Source organism: Pan troglodytes, chromosome 16 (assembly GCF_028858775.2).
Source record: "Pan troglodytes isolate AG18354 chromosome 16, NHGRI_mPanTro3-v2.0_pri, whole genome shotgun sequence".
Taxonomy (NCBI): Eukaryota; Metazoa; Chordata; class Mammalia; order Primates; family Hominidae; genus Pan; species Pan troglodytes.
The window spans coordinates 82,554,046-82,567,448 of NC_072414.2; the positions used below are offsets into that span (position 1 = coordinate 82,554,046).

The 13,403-nt window shown below is 40.1% G+C and overlaps 1 protein-coding gene across 3 annotated transcripts in view; it reads left to right on the forward strand.

The window, feature by feature from the left end:
- BLM (BLM RecQ like helicase) overlaps positions 1 to 13,403 on the forward strand; it is a 100,902-nt gene that overhangs the window by 38,706 nt on the left and 48,793 nt on the right. For 2 of the 3 annotated variants that reach the window (XM_510594.9, XM_054667945.2), the window contains 6 exons: positions 4,150 to 4,282; positions 4,597 to 5,258; positions 6,974 to 7,165; positions 9,309 to 9,427; positions 10,923 to 11,036; positions 13,146 to 13,244. In XM_510594.9, the coding sequence (XP_510594.5) occupies positions 4,150 to 4,282; positions 4,597 to 5,258; positions 6,974 to 7,165; positions 9,309 to 9,427; positions 10,923 to 11,036; positions 13,146 to 13,244 (1,319 nt within the window). Of the gene's footprint in view, positions 1 to 3,979; positions 4,283 to 4,596; positions 5,259 to 6,973; positions 7,166 to 9,308; positions 9,428 to 10,922; positions 11,037 to 13,145; positions 13,245 to 13,403 lie in introns of all 3 variants that reach the window. The other variant, XM_063794348.1, reaches the window with a different exon arrangement.

Below are 13,403 nucleotides of genomic sequence, written 5' to 3' on the forward strand. Positions count from 1 at the left end.
GACTCAATTTATTTTAGAGATATTCAAGAGGTAACTGATGTGCTGGGCGCTGTTATAAAGTGCCTTACAATATTAACTAATTCAGTCATCACAATAAACTACCTCAAACTTTAAGGTAGTTTCCTTTTTTTTTTTTTTTGAGACGGAGTCTCGCTCTGTCACCCAGGCTGGAGTGCAGTGGCACAACCTCGGCTCACTGCAGCCTCCGCCTTCCAGGATCAAGTGATTCTCCTGCCTCAGCCTCCTGATTAGCTGGGATTACAGGTGTGTACCACCACATCTGGCTAATTTTTTGTATTTCTAATAGAGACAGGGTTTCACCATTTTAGCCAGGATGGTCTTGATCTCCTGACCTTGTGATCCGCCCACCTCGGCCTCCCAAAGTGCTGGGATTACAGGCGTGAGCCACCGCGCCTGGCCCACTTTAAGGTAGTTTCTGTTATCCCCATTTAACAGATAATGAAACTAAGGTACAGGAGCGTTAAATAGTTACACACCGTCATAGAATTAGCCTCAGAGCTAGGATCTGAACACAGCAGTCTTGAGGCTTTTGAGTTTTCATTGATAACAACTGCATTATACTGTCTCTGTATCATTAAGTTACACTAATAAAATGGTTAGCTAGAACAGGGGCAAGGACAGAGTTCTACAGCATGTCAATAGAGGCTTCCCTCTTGGCTTACAACAGTCCATTCATCACCACTTCTTGTTCAGCTAGTTACATATCTGTCTTCAGACCATGTTTCTGTTCTTTATCCATGGAGACACAAAAGACTTGACTATGTGACTCCACAAAGTGAGAGGTGTGAGGCAGCAAGAAGGAATGGGTGGGATATTGACTCTAGAGTGCTACAGACCTGTAATAGAAACCTGTCTCCTCCTACTCTTGGCTACGTGACTATGGCAAATAGTTAAACTTCTCTGGACTTCAGTTTTTTCTTCTATAAAATGAGGAGAATGATATCTACCTTGCTGGGTAGTTGTCAGGATTCAAGGTAAAGTGCCTAGTACACTGCAGGCCTTTCATAAATGGTAACTATTGTTATCTGCCAGTCTAATAATCCTTTTAAAAAAGGAAATACATTAAGACGGATGGTTTGTTTTTATGAACTTTTGCTAACTCTATTATTGTTTCCTCCCCCTTAGAGCTCACAAAGCAGCTATTTGATAACAGGCTGTAGAATTTTGCTTTGAATTTACATCAAATCACCAGCCTGTAGTTTTTGGCAATCACTTTCAAATTTTTTGAAAATTAGAACAATGTTTGTCTGTCCTCACTTTCCATCAGTTCTCTTATTCACTAGATGCCTCACACACGTGTCAGTGACAGGGGCTCTGAGATCCTGTTTGCAGGTTTCCTTTGTACTCTGAGGTATAATCTGTCTAGACAAGGAGTCTTGGGCTAGTCTCTGATAGCTAGGTACCCCCTTTTATCTCCCTCTGAGCCTGTCTTGGCTTTCAGTTCCATCAGACCATTGTGTATTCTCTTTCCAATCTGATGCTTGTTTTCCTTGCAGAGAAAACAGAAGTAAGACAGGAATTCAGCAATTCCATTTTACATCTCATACCTCACATTTCTCTCAGTCACCAGAAGTCCAGATTTCCCAGGCCATTCTTGTGCAGATGCCCCTCCTCACCCTGCCATCTTCACTCCCTGTTCTGTCCTCACTTCCTGTCCTTCCTGGCTTGTAAACCATTTAACTGACTGCTCTGTCAGCAATGTCCCTGTAGCCTCATCCTCTTCTCTGATCATTTTCTTCCCCTTCTTTCTCTAATTGTTTTCTGAGGATATGTACTGTTTCCCCTGCAGCCCACCTAAACTGTTTTTTACTCTCACAGACTTTAGGCCTGAGAGGTGGCAAAGGCATCTGTTGTCCTTGCTTCCTATTGCCATTTTTTTTTTCTTTTTTTCATCTTTTTTTTTTCTCGCTCTGTCACCCAGGCTAAAGTGCACTGGCGCAATCTCTGCTCACTGCAACCTCTGCCTCCCAGGTTCAAGTGATTCTCCTGCCTCAGCCTCCTGAGTAGCTGGGACTACAGGCATGCACCACTATGCCCAGCTTTTTTGTATTTTTATTAGAGACAGGGTTTCGCCACGTTGACCAGGCTGGTGTCGAACTCCTGACCTCAGGTGATCCTCCAGCCTCAGCCTTCCAAAGTACTGGGATTACAGGCGTGAGCCACCATGCCCAGGCGCAGTTGAGGTTTTAGATGAAGGAAAGGGCCGGCACGGTGGCTCACGCCTGTAATCCCAGCACTTTGGGAGACCGAGGTGAGTGGATCATTTGAGGTTTAGGAGTTCGAGACCAGCCTGCCCAATGTGGCAAATCCCCATCTCTAATAAAAATACAAAAAAGCCGAGCGTGGTAGCGTGTGCTTGTAGTCCCAGGCACTCAGGAGGCTGAGGCAGGAGAATCACTTGAACCGAGGAAACGGAGGTTGCAGTAAGCCGACATTGCACCACTGCACTCCAGCCTGGAAGACAGAGCGAGAATCTGTCTCAAAAAATAAAATAAAATGAAACCTCTACTGCTTTGAAATTCTATTTATTAGTTATGGCTTAATTTTTAAAATGGGAGTGGGCTGGCAGGATTCAGTTGTTCAAACATCATATCAGGAGTTGCTCTCTCTCTCACTTCCCTTCTCTCTCCTCTCTTCTGTCCCATCTCTCCGGGTCAAACCTCCATTTCTTTCTACCTGCTTTCTACTTTTCCTTTGTATCAATCTTATTTGAAATCTGTCTTTCTTTATAAGGTGACAGAAATGGCCACCAGAATCATATTAAGCTTGGAAAAAGGGAGGTACTTTTTCCCAGTCAGCCCTAAGTATTTCCAGAGTTAATTTTCACTGGGCTGCCTTGTGTCAGATGCCTACTGAGGGAGTGGGAAGGGTAGGTCTAATAGGAAATCTTGGTGCTATACTGTTACCATTAAAGGGAAGCCTGGATTCTAGGCAGATCAGAACAACAGGTAGGGCTCTTGCCTGTCCAACGCTGAACAATACACTTTGTGTTGGCACAGTGAGCTTTGCACATGAAGTTAGTTAAAAATAAAATCATAGTTAACTGATAAACCTTTGTTCCAGCCAATGACCTTGCTTACCCCAAGAAATATTATTTATTAAATATTATGAAATTAAATGAAAACAGTTATGAGCTCTTATGATAAAGCGTAGAGACAACCCAATTTCAAGTTAATTCACAGGAACATATTAGGACAATATATGGTTGTTTATGATCTTGTTTTTACACTGCTTCACATTTTACATATGTGACTTTCAAAATCTTAAGACTTGGCTGGGCACAGTGGCTCACACCTGTAATCCCAGCACTTTAGGAGGCCAAGGCGGGAGGATCACTTGAGCCCAGGAGTTTGAGACCAGCCTGGGCAACATGGCAAGGCCCTGTCTCTACAAAAAATAATTAATTTTAAAAAAAAAAAGAAGAAGATGTGTTGTGTTGCTGAGCACAGTGGCATAGGCCTGTAGTCTCACCTACTTGAGAGGCTGAGGCAGGAGGATCTCTTGAGCCCAAGAGTTTGAGGGTTCAGTGAGCAGTGATTGCACCACTGCAGTTTAACCTGGGCAACAGAGCCCCTTTCTTTCTTTTTTTTTTTTTGAGACAAAGTCTCACTCTTGTCCCCCAGGCTGGAGTGCAATGGCACGATCTCAGCTCACTGCAACCTCCACCTCCCAGGTTCAAGCGATTCTCCTGCCTCAGCCTCCTGAGTAGCTGGGATTACAGACACGCACCACCATGCCCGGCTAATTTTTATATTATTAGTAAAGACGGGGTTTCACCACATTGGCCAGGCTGGTCTCAAACTCCTGACCTCAGGTGATCCACCCTCCTTGGCCTCCCAAAGTGTTGGGATTACAGGCGTGAGCCACCGTGCCCAGCCCCACTTTAAAAAAAAAAAAGAAAAAAAAAGAAATCAAGATCTTAAGACTTTTTTTTTTTTTTTTTTTTTTTTTTTTTTAGTGACAGGGTCTCACTGTGTTACCCAGGCTGGTCTTGAACTCCTGGACTTAAGCAATCCTTCTGCCTTGGCCTCCCCGAAGGGCTGGGATTACAGTCATGAGCCACCACGCCTAGCCAAGACTTTTTTTTTTTTCTCAAAGAAAAATATTAACAACATAATTATTTTATAGCTAGACAGATAAGTTTACAGCAGCAGCTTATTCACGTGATGGAGCACATCTGTAAATTAATTGATACTATTCCTGATGATAAACTGAAACTTTTGGATTGTGGGAACGAACTGCTTCAGCAGCGGAACATAAGGTATCTTAATTTTCCCCCTTCTGGAATATATCTGATTATATTTCTACCACTCTAAGTGAAAAATGGACAGGGCAAAATGTTCAGGCTTTCTGGCCTGGAAATGGCATAAGGATGATCATCATGCCACTATGTTTTTGATTTGTTTACTTTTCAAACCACTCCTTTAACATTCGTATTCATGTTTTTAAGATTGGGAAAAAAGCGAACATATTTTGCTACAATTTCTATTTGGTATGAAAACTACAGATTTGCTTTTGTGGCCTACCAGAGTAAACTACTTATATTTAATACGTTGTTCTCTTTTCTCTCTTCAGAAGGAAACTTCTAACGGAAGTAGATTTTAATAAAAGTGATGCCAGTCTTCTTGGCTCAATGTGGAGATGCAGGCCTGATTCACTTGATGGCCCTATGAAGGGTGATTCCTGCCCTACAGGGAATTCTATGAAGGAGTTAAATTTTTCACACCTTCCCTCAAATTCTGTTTCTCCTGGGGACTGTTTACTGACTACCACCCTAGGAAAGACAGGATTCTCTGCCACCAGGAAGAATCTTTTTGAAAGGCCTTTATTCAATACCCATTTACAGAAGTCCTTTGTAAGTAGCAACTGGGCTGAAACACCGAGACTAGGAAAAAAAAATGAAAGCTCTTATTTCCCAGGAAATGTTCTCACAAGCACTGCTGTGAAAGATCAGAATAAACATACTGCTTCAATAAATGACTTAGAAAGAGAAACCCAACCTTCCTATGATATTGATAATTTTGACATAGATGACTTTGATGATGATGATGACTGGGAAGACATAATGCATAATTTAGCAGCCAGCAAATCTTCCACAGCTGCCTATCAACCCATCAAGGAAGGTCGGCCAATTAAATCAGTATCAGAAAGACTTTCCTCAGCCAAGACAAACTGTCTTCCAGTGTCATCTACGGCTCAAAATATAAACTTCTCAGAGTCAATTCAGAATTATACTGGTAAGTTTAAAATAAATTGAATGCTTATATGAAAACAAAACTGTCCCAAAATAGGAATTATATAAGAAAAACCATAGCAAATCATCATTGCCTGAAAACATTGTTGCTATGCAAATTTCTACTGATGATATGAATTACAAATCACAATTTCAAAAGCAAGTTGCTCTTTTGTCTCTATAGCAGCTATAGTTTTATAAAATGTGTAATTATAACCTATTGTAGTACGGCTCTAAAGTCATTACAAATGTGATGTGCCTTTGAATTAACATTTTTTAGTTCCTAAAACAATAAACTCATGAGGGCCAAGTTTTTAATGATTTTGGGATGGGCAAAAGCAAAAATGGATTCGCATGCTAAAAATGTATTTTAGAATTCTGTACTGATGAGAATCGATTAATACAAAGTAGAGAAGCATGTTTTATGTGTTAAAATGTTAAAATATAGGGTAGTCTATAAAGGATATGAAGTCAGGAGTGTCTTAAATCAGTCAAACTACTTCTTTGGGCCTAAGGGCTCACTGCATGCCATGTGCTATGTTGGGCGCTGATCATTTAAAGATGAATAACAAATACTAAGTAGTTCCTGCCCTCCTGGAGCTCACAGCTTAGTGAGAGAGAAGTTTTGAGAGGAATGAAATTAGCCACTGTTAAGGCTCTGGAGAAAAGCCAAAAATAATTTTAAAACCTTACATCAACCCTATAAAGTTATCAAAAGTATTTTTTAGCTGAAATAAGTTTATAAAGTACAGCCCTCCCTATTTTTGCCATTGATGACTTAATACCACGGAGGTTGTTCTTACAGTTACGCTGCTGACCTTTAAAACAACGATTAATGGATTTATTTTTGTATCATGTTAGAATGTGTCATACTTGATGTTTGCAATTATCTTGAGACAGTTGAGTGTTGGGGTTAGTGTAACTGCCAGAGCTCCGTGAGTACCTCTTGTTCTCTGTGCTGAACCAGAGTTGCGACAGCCAGGCTGCAGAGCAGGGGCACGTGTGAGAGATGTTATGAAAGAAGAGCCTGAGGAAGCTCAGATGACTCCAAGGTTTCAGACACTGATGACTGGGAAAACTGTGACACCAGTAACACAAACAGGGGAGTCAGGAGGCAGAGTCAGATTTGGAGAAAAGCTGAGAAGGGCTAGTTTAAGTCTAGAGGTTAAAGTGCTGGTAAGTCATTCACGTACCGATGTCTTGCAGACAACGGGAGCTGTGTGCAGGACTGGAACTTAGGAGGGTGTCAGTTGGGTCTTAAGAGAGGTGTAGGCATTTGCTGCACACGGGTCATGTTTAAGATCATAGGACTAGGAAAGCTCCAAAAAAGAATGTCTACAGAGCCCAGTCCCAAATATCTGAAAGACTCCCTCCCCTATTTATGGGGCAGATGGAGGAAGTAGAGCCAGGAAAGGGAATTTAAAGTGAGTAGAAAACCATGATTGTCTTGGTGGTCATGGTTGGAGGAAGGGAGAAGAGGAAGGAAAGAATAAAAGTAGTGGTAGGTGCTGTAGAAAAAGTCAAGGAAATACTTGATTTGGGCCTTTGGCAAGTTTTTGGTGGCTTTGAGACTTGTAGGGAAGGAAAGCCAGTAAAGAGTTTAAGAACTGTGCTGCAGGGAAACGTGTGCCAGTGATTCTGCAGGGCAAGGGAAATGCTAAAGCTGTACTTTCACTGTATTCATGTACTGATTTTTCTTAACGTTGATTATTTTCCTAGACAAGTCAGCACAAAATTTAGCATCCGGAAATCTGAAACATGAGCGTTTCCAAAGTCTTAGTTTTCCTCATACAAAGGAAATGATGAAGATTTTTCATAAAAAATTTGGCCTGCATAATTTTAGAACTAATCAGCTAGAGGCGATCAATGCTGCACTGCTTGGTGAAGACTGTTTTATCCTGATGCCGACTGGTATGTATTTTTAGAAGTGAATTGGCAGGAATCCATTGGCAGATGTTAAATGAAAGCTCTTTAATAGAAATAAAAAGACCACCTACACAGTATTTCTATCATTTAGGGACCTCTTAAACCTCCCGTACCATAGTGAGAAAGCATATTACTTTATATCCTTTGTTCTGGTTGTTGACATCATGAAGTTTATAGCCCTGTAAGATTTTCAACTCGAAGCTCATTGTGTTGAACTGATCTAGAATTTTTCTTTGGGAATTTTTCTTTTTTCTAGTCTAAGCAATTTTGGAAATCAAACAGAAAAATCGCTGTCAGAGACCATGACCATTTCTGGCAGTTTATTTGCAACAATCTGGTGTTGCATAGTGGTTAAATCATATATGCATATATGCATAGTGGTCCATCAGCTATGGACCAAAGGCCTGGACTTAAAGAACAGCTCTGCTGCTCAACAGCAGTGTGGCCACATGCAAGGCACTTTACTCCCTGGGCCCATTTTCTCATGTGTGCAATGGTGATAGCAGTAAAGTACCTGGTTCACAGAGTGGCATGAGGATTAAATGAAAATCATTTAGCACGATATTGTGTTGGCCCCACTTTAAAGAGTCTAGGACATTCATTGTGCTGTTAAAGCTTATGACAGCTGTTCAATGATTTATAGTCATTCACATGAGAATATTAAATCAACAGGGCAGAGCGCAAGGAGAATTTGCAGTTTCAGTACCTATGTGTAGTCCTCCCTCTGTCTATCACCTGACTTGTGACCTTTAGCAAGTTAGCTAGTGCTGTCATTATTGTATAATGTTGACTGGGCATCTGAACTTTTTCATCCTGGTTTTTAGATTTAGATAGCCTTGGCTTAATAATCAGCATTTCAATTTTTATTAATTTATTAATCACTCTGTGCCTTCCTTTCAACCCTATTTTGGTGTTTCAGAACTCTAACACTGGAAAAAACCTTGGCAATGATCTAATCCATTGATTTTTTTTTTCCAGGGCTTCCCATTGTCCTTTAGGGTTTCAAGAGGGCATTTTTAAGGTCCTTCCACCCCAATTTCAACCACTTGTGAGAGAGAGATATATATAATATATAATTATATATAATATGTATATTGTATTGTATATAATATGTCTATTATATATAATTACAATATAGATATAGTACGTGTGTAAATATTCCAAATAAGGTTTATTTTATTTTTATTTCTTATTATTTTTGAGACAGGGTCTCTTGATCTGTCACCCATGCTGGAATACAGTGGTGCTATCACAGCTCACTGCAGCTTCAACTGGGTTCAAACAATCCCCCCTACGTTAGCCTCCCAAGAAGCTGGGACTACAGGCATGTGCCACCACACCTGGCTAATTTTTAAAATTTTTGTAGAGATGGGATCTCACTGTGTTGCCCAAGTTGATCTCAAATTCCCTGGGCTCAAGCAGTCCACCTGCCTCAGGCTCCCAAAGTGATGGGATTTATAAATAATAAAAGTAAATAAACATTATATAGAAAGTAATTATTTTAATCCTAGTGTCATTTTTAGAGACTCTTCTACTACTAGAAATAAAAACTTTACTGTATTCCACTACATTTTAAGTTTCCTGCCCTAATTCTTGCCTTTGCTATTATATATGTCTATATAAGATGTCCTAGGCCGGGCGCAGTGGCTTGTGCCTATAATCCCAGCACTTTGGGAGGCTGAGGCAGGTGGATTACCTGAGGTCAGGAGTTCAAGACCAGCCTGGCCAATGTCTCTACTAAAAATACAAAAATTAGCAGGATGTGGTGGTGCATGCCTATAGTCCTAGCTACTGGGGAGGGTAAGGCATGACAATTGCTTGAACCTGGGAGGTGGAGATTGTAGTGAGCTCAGATGGCACCACTGCACTCCAGCCTGGGCAACAGAATGAGACTCTGTCTCAAAGACAAAAACAAAAACAAAAAAAACACTTTTTTTTTAAAGATCATTTTTACACATTATTTAAATTGCCTAAATATAATAGTTTGAGTCATTTGAGTATGGCAAATTGTTGGCACCAGGGACAATATGCCTTGGTGTCCTATTAATGATATGATTTATTTTGTAACTTTTACATTCATGCTCTCAAGACAGAACCTGACAGATATTTTTTCATTGTTCTCTTTCAGGAGGTGGTAAGAGTTTGTGTTACCAGCTCCCTGCCTGTGTTTCTCCTGGGGTCACTGTTGTCATTTCTCCCTTGAGATCACTTATCGTAGATCAAGTCCAAAAGCTGACTTCCTTGGATGTAAGTTATAAAAATACTAATAAAAACACGCCTTAGAAACAATTAAATTTCAGTCCTCTGGATAACCTTTTTATTAAATAGTTCATGATTTGCAAAAAATAAAGCACAGCAGTTAAATTTGCAGTTGAACAGAAGTCTGAAAATTTGATACAGATAACCTGTAGTTCAATCTGATTTTATTCTACAAGAATGTATCTTAGTAAGAACTTTTAACCAATGCTATTTTTTGCTGATGTAAATTTTTTTAACTAATAGAAAATCATTTCTTTTTTCAGTACTGCCAGGTCGGCATAGTTCTCTTTCCCTTATATCTTAAAGTGCATACACACATGCATGCCTGCACGCATATATCTTTTTTTCTCATGGCTGAGTTTAAGGAAGTAAATGAATGCATTCTACCTAACTCTTCACATTGTAGGTGGGGGTGGTGGCTCATGCCTGTAATCCCAGTGACTTGGAAGGCAAAGGTGGGAGGATTGCTTGAGGCCAAGAATTCAAGACCAGCCTGGGCAACACAGCAAGACTTTCTCTACAGAAAAATAAAATAAGCTGGACATGGTGGTGAAAACCTGTGGTCCCAGCTGCTTAGGAAGCTGAGGGAAGAGGGTCGCTAGAGCCCAGGAGTTTGAGGCTGCAGTGGGTCATGATCATGCCACTACAATGTAGCCTTGGTGAAAGCGAGACCCCGACTCAATCACATTGTGATTAAAAAGAACTGTTTTAAGAGTTATGAGTCACCACCCCTCAATAAGACCACTAGTTTGGTTTTCTTCCAAAGAATGTCTTAGTGCAGTGGTGGTAGCCATTGTTCAACCATTTGTCATATTATGGCCCCTTCGTTGTCATTAATCTTTAAAACCCTGAAATACATTTATCTAAAAAAAAGATGCCATACAGTAGGACTGGAATATCTTGTATACCAAATTCATATTTATCTTATTTACAAAGATGAAAAATAAAGCAAGAAAAGGAAATAAATAATGAGAAGACCATTTTGTGTTATGCTTTTTTTTGTTTTGTTTTGTTTTGTTTTAAGACAGTCTTGTTCTGTTGCCCAGGCTGGAGTGCGGTGGTGCAACCTTGGCTCACTGCAACCTCTGCCTCCCAAGCTCCAGCAATTTTCCTGCCTTAGCCTCCTGAGTAGCTGGGATTACAGGCACCTGCCACCACGCCAGGCTAATTTTTGTATTTTCAGTAGAGATGGGGTTTCTCCGTGTTGGCCATGCTAGTCTTGAACTCCTGACCCCAAGTGATCCACCTGCCTCAGCCTCCCAAAATGCTGAAATTACAGGCGTGAGCCACCACGCCCTGCCTGAGTTACGCTTAATAAGGGTTTTTTAAAATGTATGTACTTACATACTTGTTATATTGAGATATGTATTTCCTTTGATAGGTTTGATATGTGACTAATAAAATATTTATAAAACCTAAGGACAAATGTAATTTTGTCAGGTTAATGTATAAAATTGAAATTGTTTACTACTTTTATACTTAGATTCCAGCTACATATCTGACAGGTGATAAGACTGACTCAGAAGCTACAAATATTTACCTCCAGTTATCAAAAAAAGACCCAATCATAAAACTTCTATATGTCACTCCAGAAAAGGTTTGTATTTATATCATTATTTTAAAATATATTAAAGACCACTAGAATACATATATTTTTAAGATTTTAACAAAATTTTGTATACGTAGTGCAAAGAATTTTTATACAACTTTCATCCAGAAACCCCAAATGGTAACATTTTACTATAATTGCTTTGTATTCTCTCTCTGCATATATTTTCCTGACACATTTGATTGAAAATTGCAGACATGGTATCCTTTTAAGCCCTAAGTACTTCACTGTACATTTCCTAAAAACAACGTATTCTCTCATATAACCTCAGTACAATGATCAAAATTAGGAGATGTACATTGATGCAGTACTATTACTTAATCTGTAAACCTTATTCTCGTTTCACTAGTTGTCCCAATAATGTCCTTTATAGCAAAAGAAAATCCCAGATCATGCATGCATTCCGTTGTGCTTCTCTGTAATCTTGTAAACAGTTTCTCTCTCTTAATATCTTTCGTGATTTTGACATTTTTGAAGGCCAGTCGTTTTCAGAATTGTCCCTCAATTTGAGTTTATCTTGCTTCCTCCTGCTTAGATTCCCGTTACTCCTTGAATATCACAGAAACAGTGATATGTTCTCATGCCCACTGTCAGGGGGCACTTGATGTCGATTCGTCCCATTACTGACAATGTTAGTTAACTGATCGCTTGGTTGTGGTAGTGTCTGATAGACTTCTCTGCTGTAAAGTTACTCATTTCTTTTTGGCCTTTGTAATTAGTAGATATCCTGTTGTGGGATGCTTTGAGACTATGTAAATACCCTACTAGTGATCAGAATTTTACCCACAAGTTTTAGTATCCATTGATGATTCTTCCCCAAATCAGTTACTACTGTGATAGATATAAAATTATTTTTTAAATGTAGTTGGTGTTTTGCCATAAGGAAGAGTTTTCCTGTTGGTTACACTTTTTTTTTCTTTTTTTTTTTGAGGTGGAGTCTCACTCTGTCACCCAGGCGGGAGTGCTCGGCTCACTGCAATCTCAGCTCACTGCAACCTGGGTTCAAGTGATTCTCCTGCCTCAGCCTCCCAAGTAGCTAGGAATACAGGTGTGTGCCACCATACCTGGCTAATTTTTGTATTTTTAGTAGAGATGGGGTTTCACCATCTTGGCCAGGCTGGTCTCAAACTCCTGACCTCAGGCGATCTGCCCACCTCAGCCTCCCAAAGTGCTGGGATTACAAGCGTGAGCCACTGTGCCCAGCCCACAAATTTATTGATACTAGCATGAACTCGACTTCTTAATTTATTCAATGAGTTACATTCAATTATCAAGTATTTTGATGTTCTAATTGTCCTACATGTGACCAGTGAGACATCTCTCTCAAGCTGGCTTCTCTGTCCTTTTGACATGTGCCGGTCAAGATGTGAGTGCTACATGTGCTCGTTGCTACTGAGATGTCATTGCTTCTAGGCCTTGTTATGAAGAGAGCTATAAAATATATAATTTTTCCCCCAGCCAACACGCATCCATATAACCCAGATATGTAACCCTGTTGCCAATGTAAATGTATGGTGGCCCTCAGATGTCTTGAAGCACACAAAAGTTTGAGAACCACTAACCTGCTAAATAAGCTCTTTGCTTAATGTTGGTGAACATTCTAAAATTTGATCTGCTATTTTCTATTACTTCTGCTGTTCTCTTCATAGATTGAAATAAGAACCAATTTTATATGGAGGTGACAAAATGTTTTTGTTTTTGTTTTTTCGAGACCGAGTTTCGGTATTGTTACCAGGCTGGAGTGCAGTGGCACGATCTCGGCTCACTGCAACCTCCACCTCCCGAGTTCAAGCGATTCTCTTGCCTCAGCCTTCCTGAGTAGCTGGGATTACAGGCATGCACCACCACGCCCGGCTAATTTTGTATTTTTAGTAAAGGTGGGGTTTCACCACATTGGTTAGGCTGGTCACAAACTCCCGACCTCGGATGATCCACCCACCTCGGCTTCCCAAAGTGCTGGGATTACAGGCGTGAGCCACCGCACCCGGCCTTATGGAGGTTTTAATACAGCTTAAGTTGTGATGGAATTTGAAGACCACAGAATCATAAGGTGATGTGTTTCAGTGTTTTTACATGTCTAATATATTTCTGGCCTAGATCTGTGCAAGTAACAGACTCATTTCTACTCTGGAGAATCTCTATGAGAGGAAGCTCTTGGCACGTTTTGTTATTGATGAAGCACATTGTGTCAGTCAGGTAAATACTGTTTTTTATATCCGGAAATACCGATAAATACATACTACCAACAATATATGTATTTACTGAATAAAAACCCACACTGAGTGAATGAGTCTCCTATTTTACTGAAGAATAAGGTAGTTCTTAATACATTGAGCAGTGTTGGCTTTTTATAGA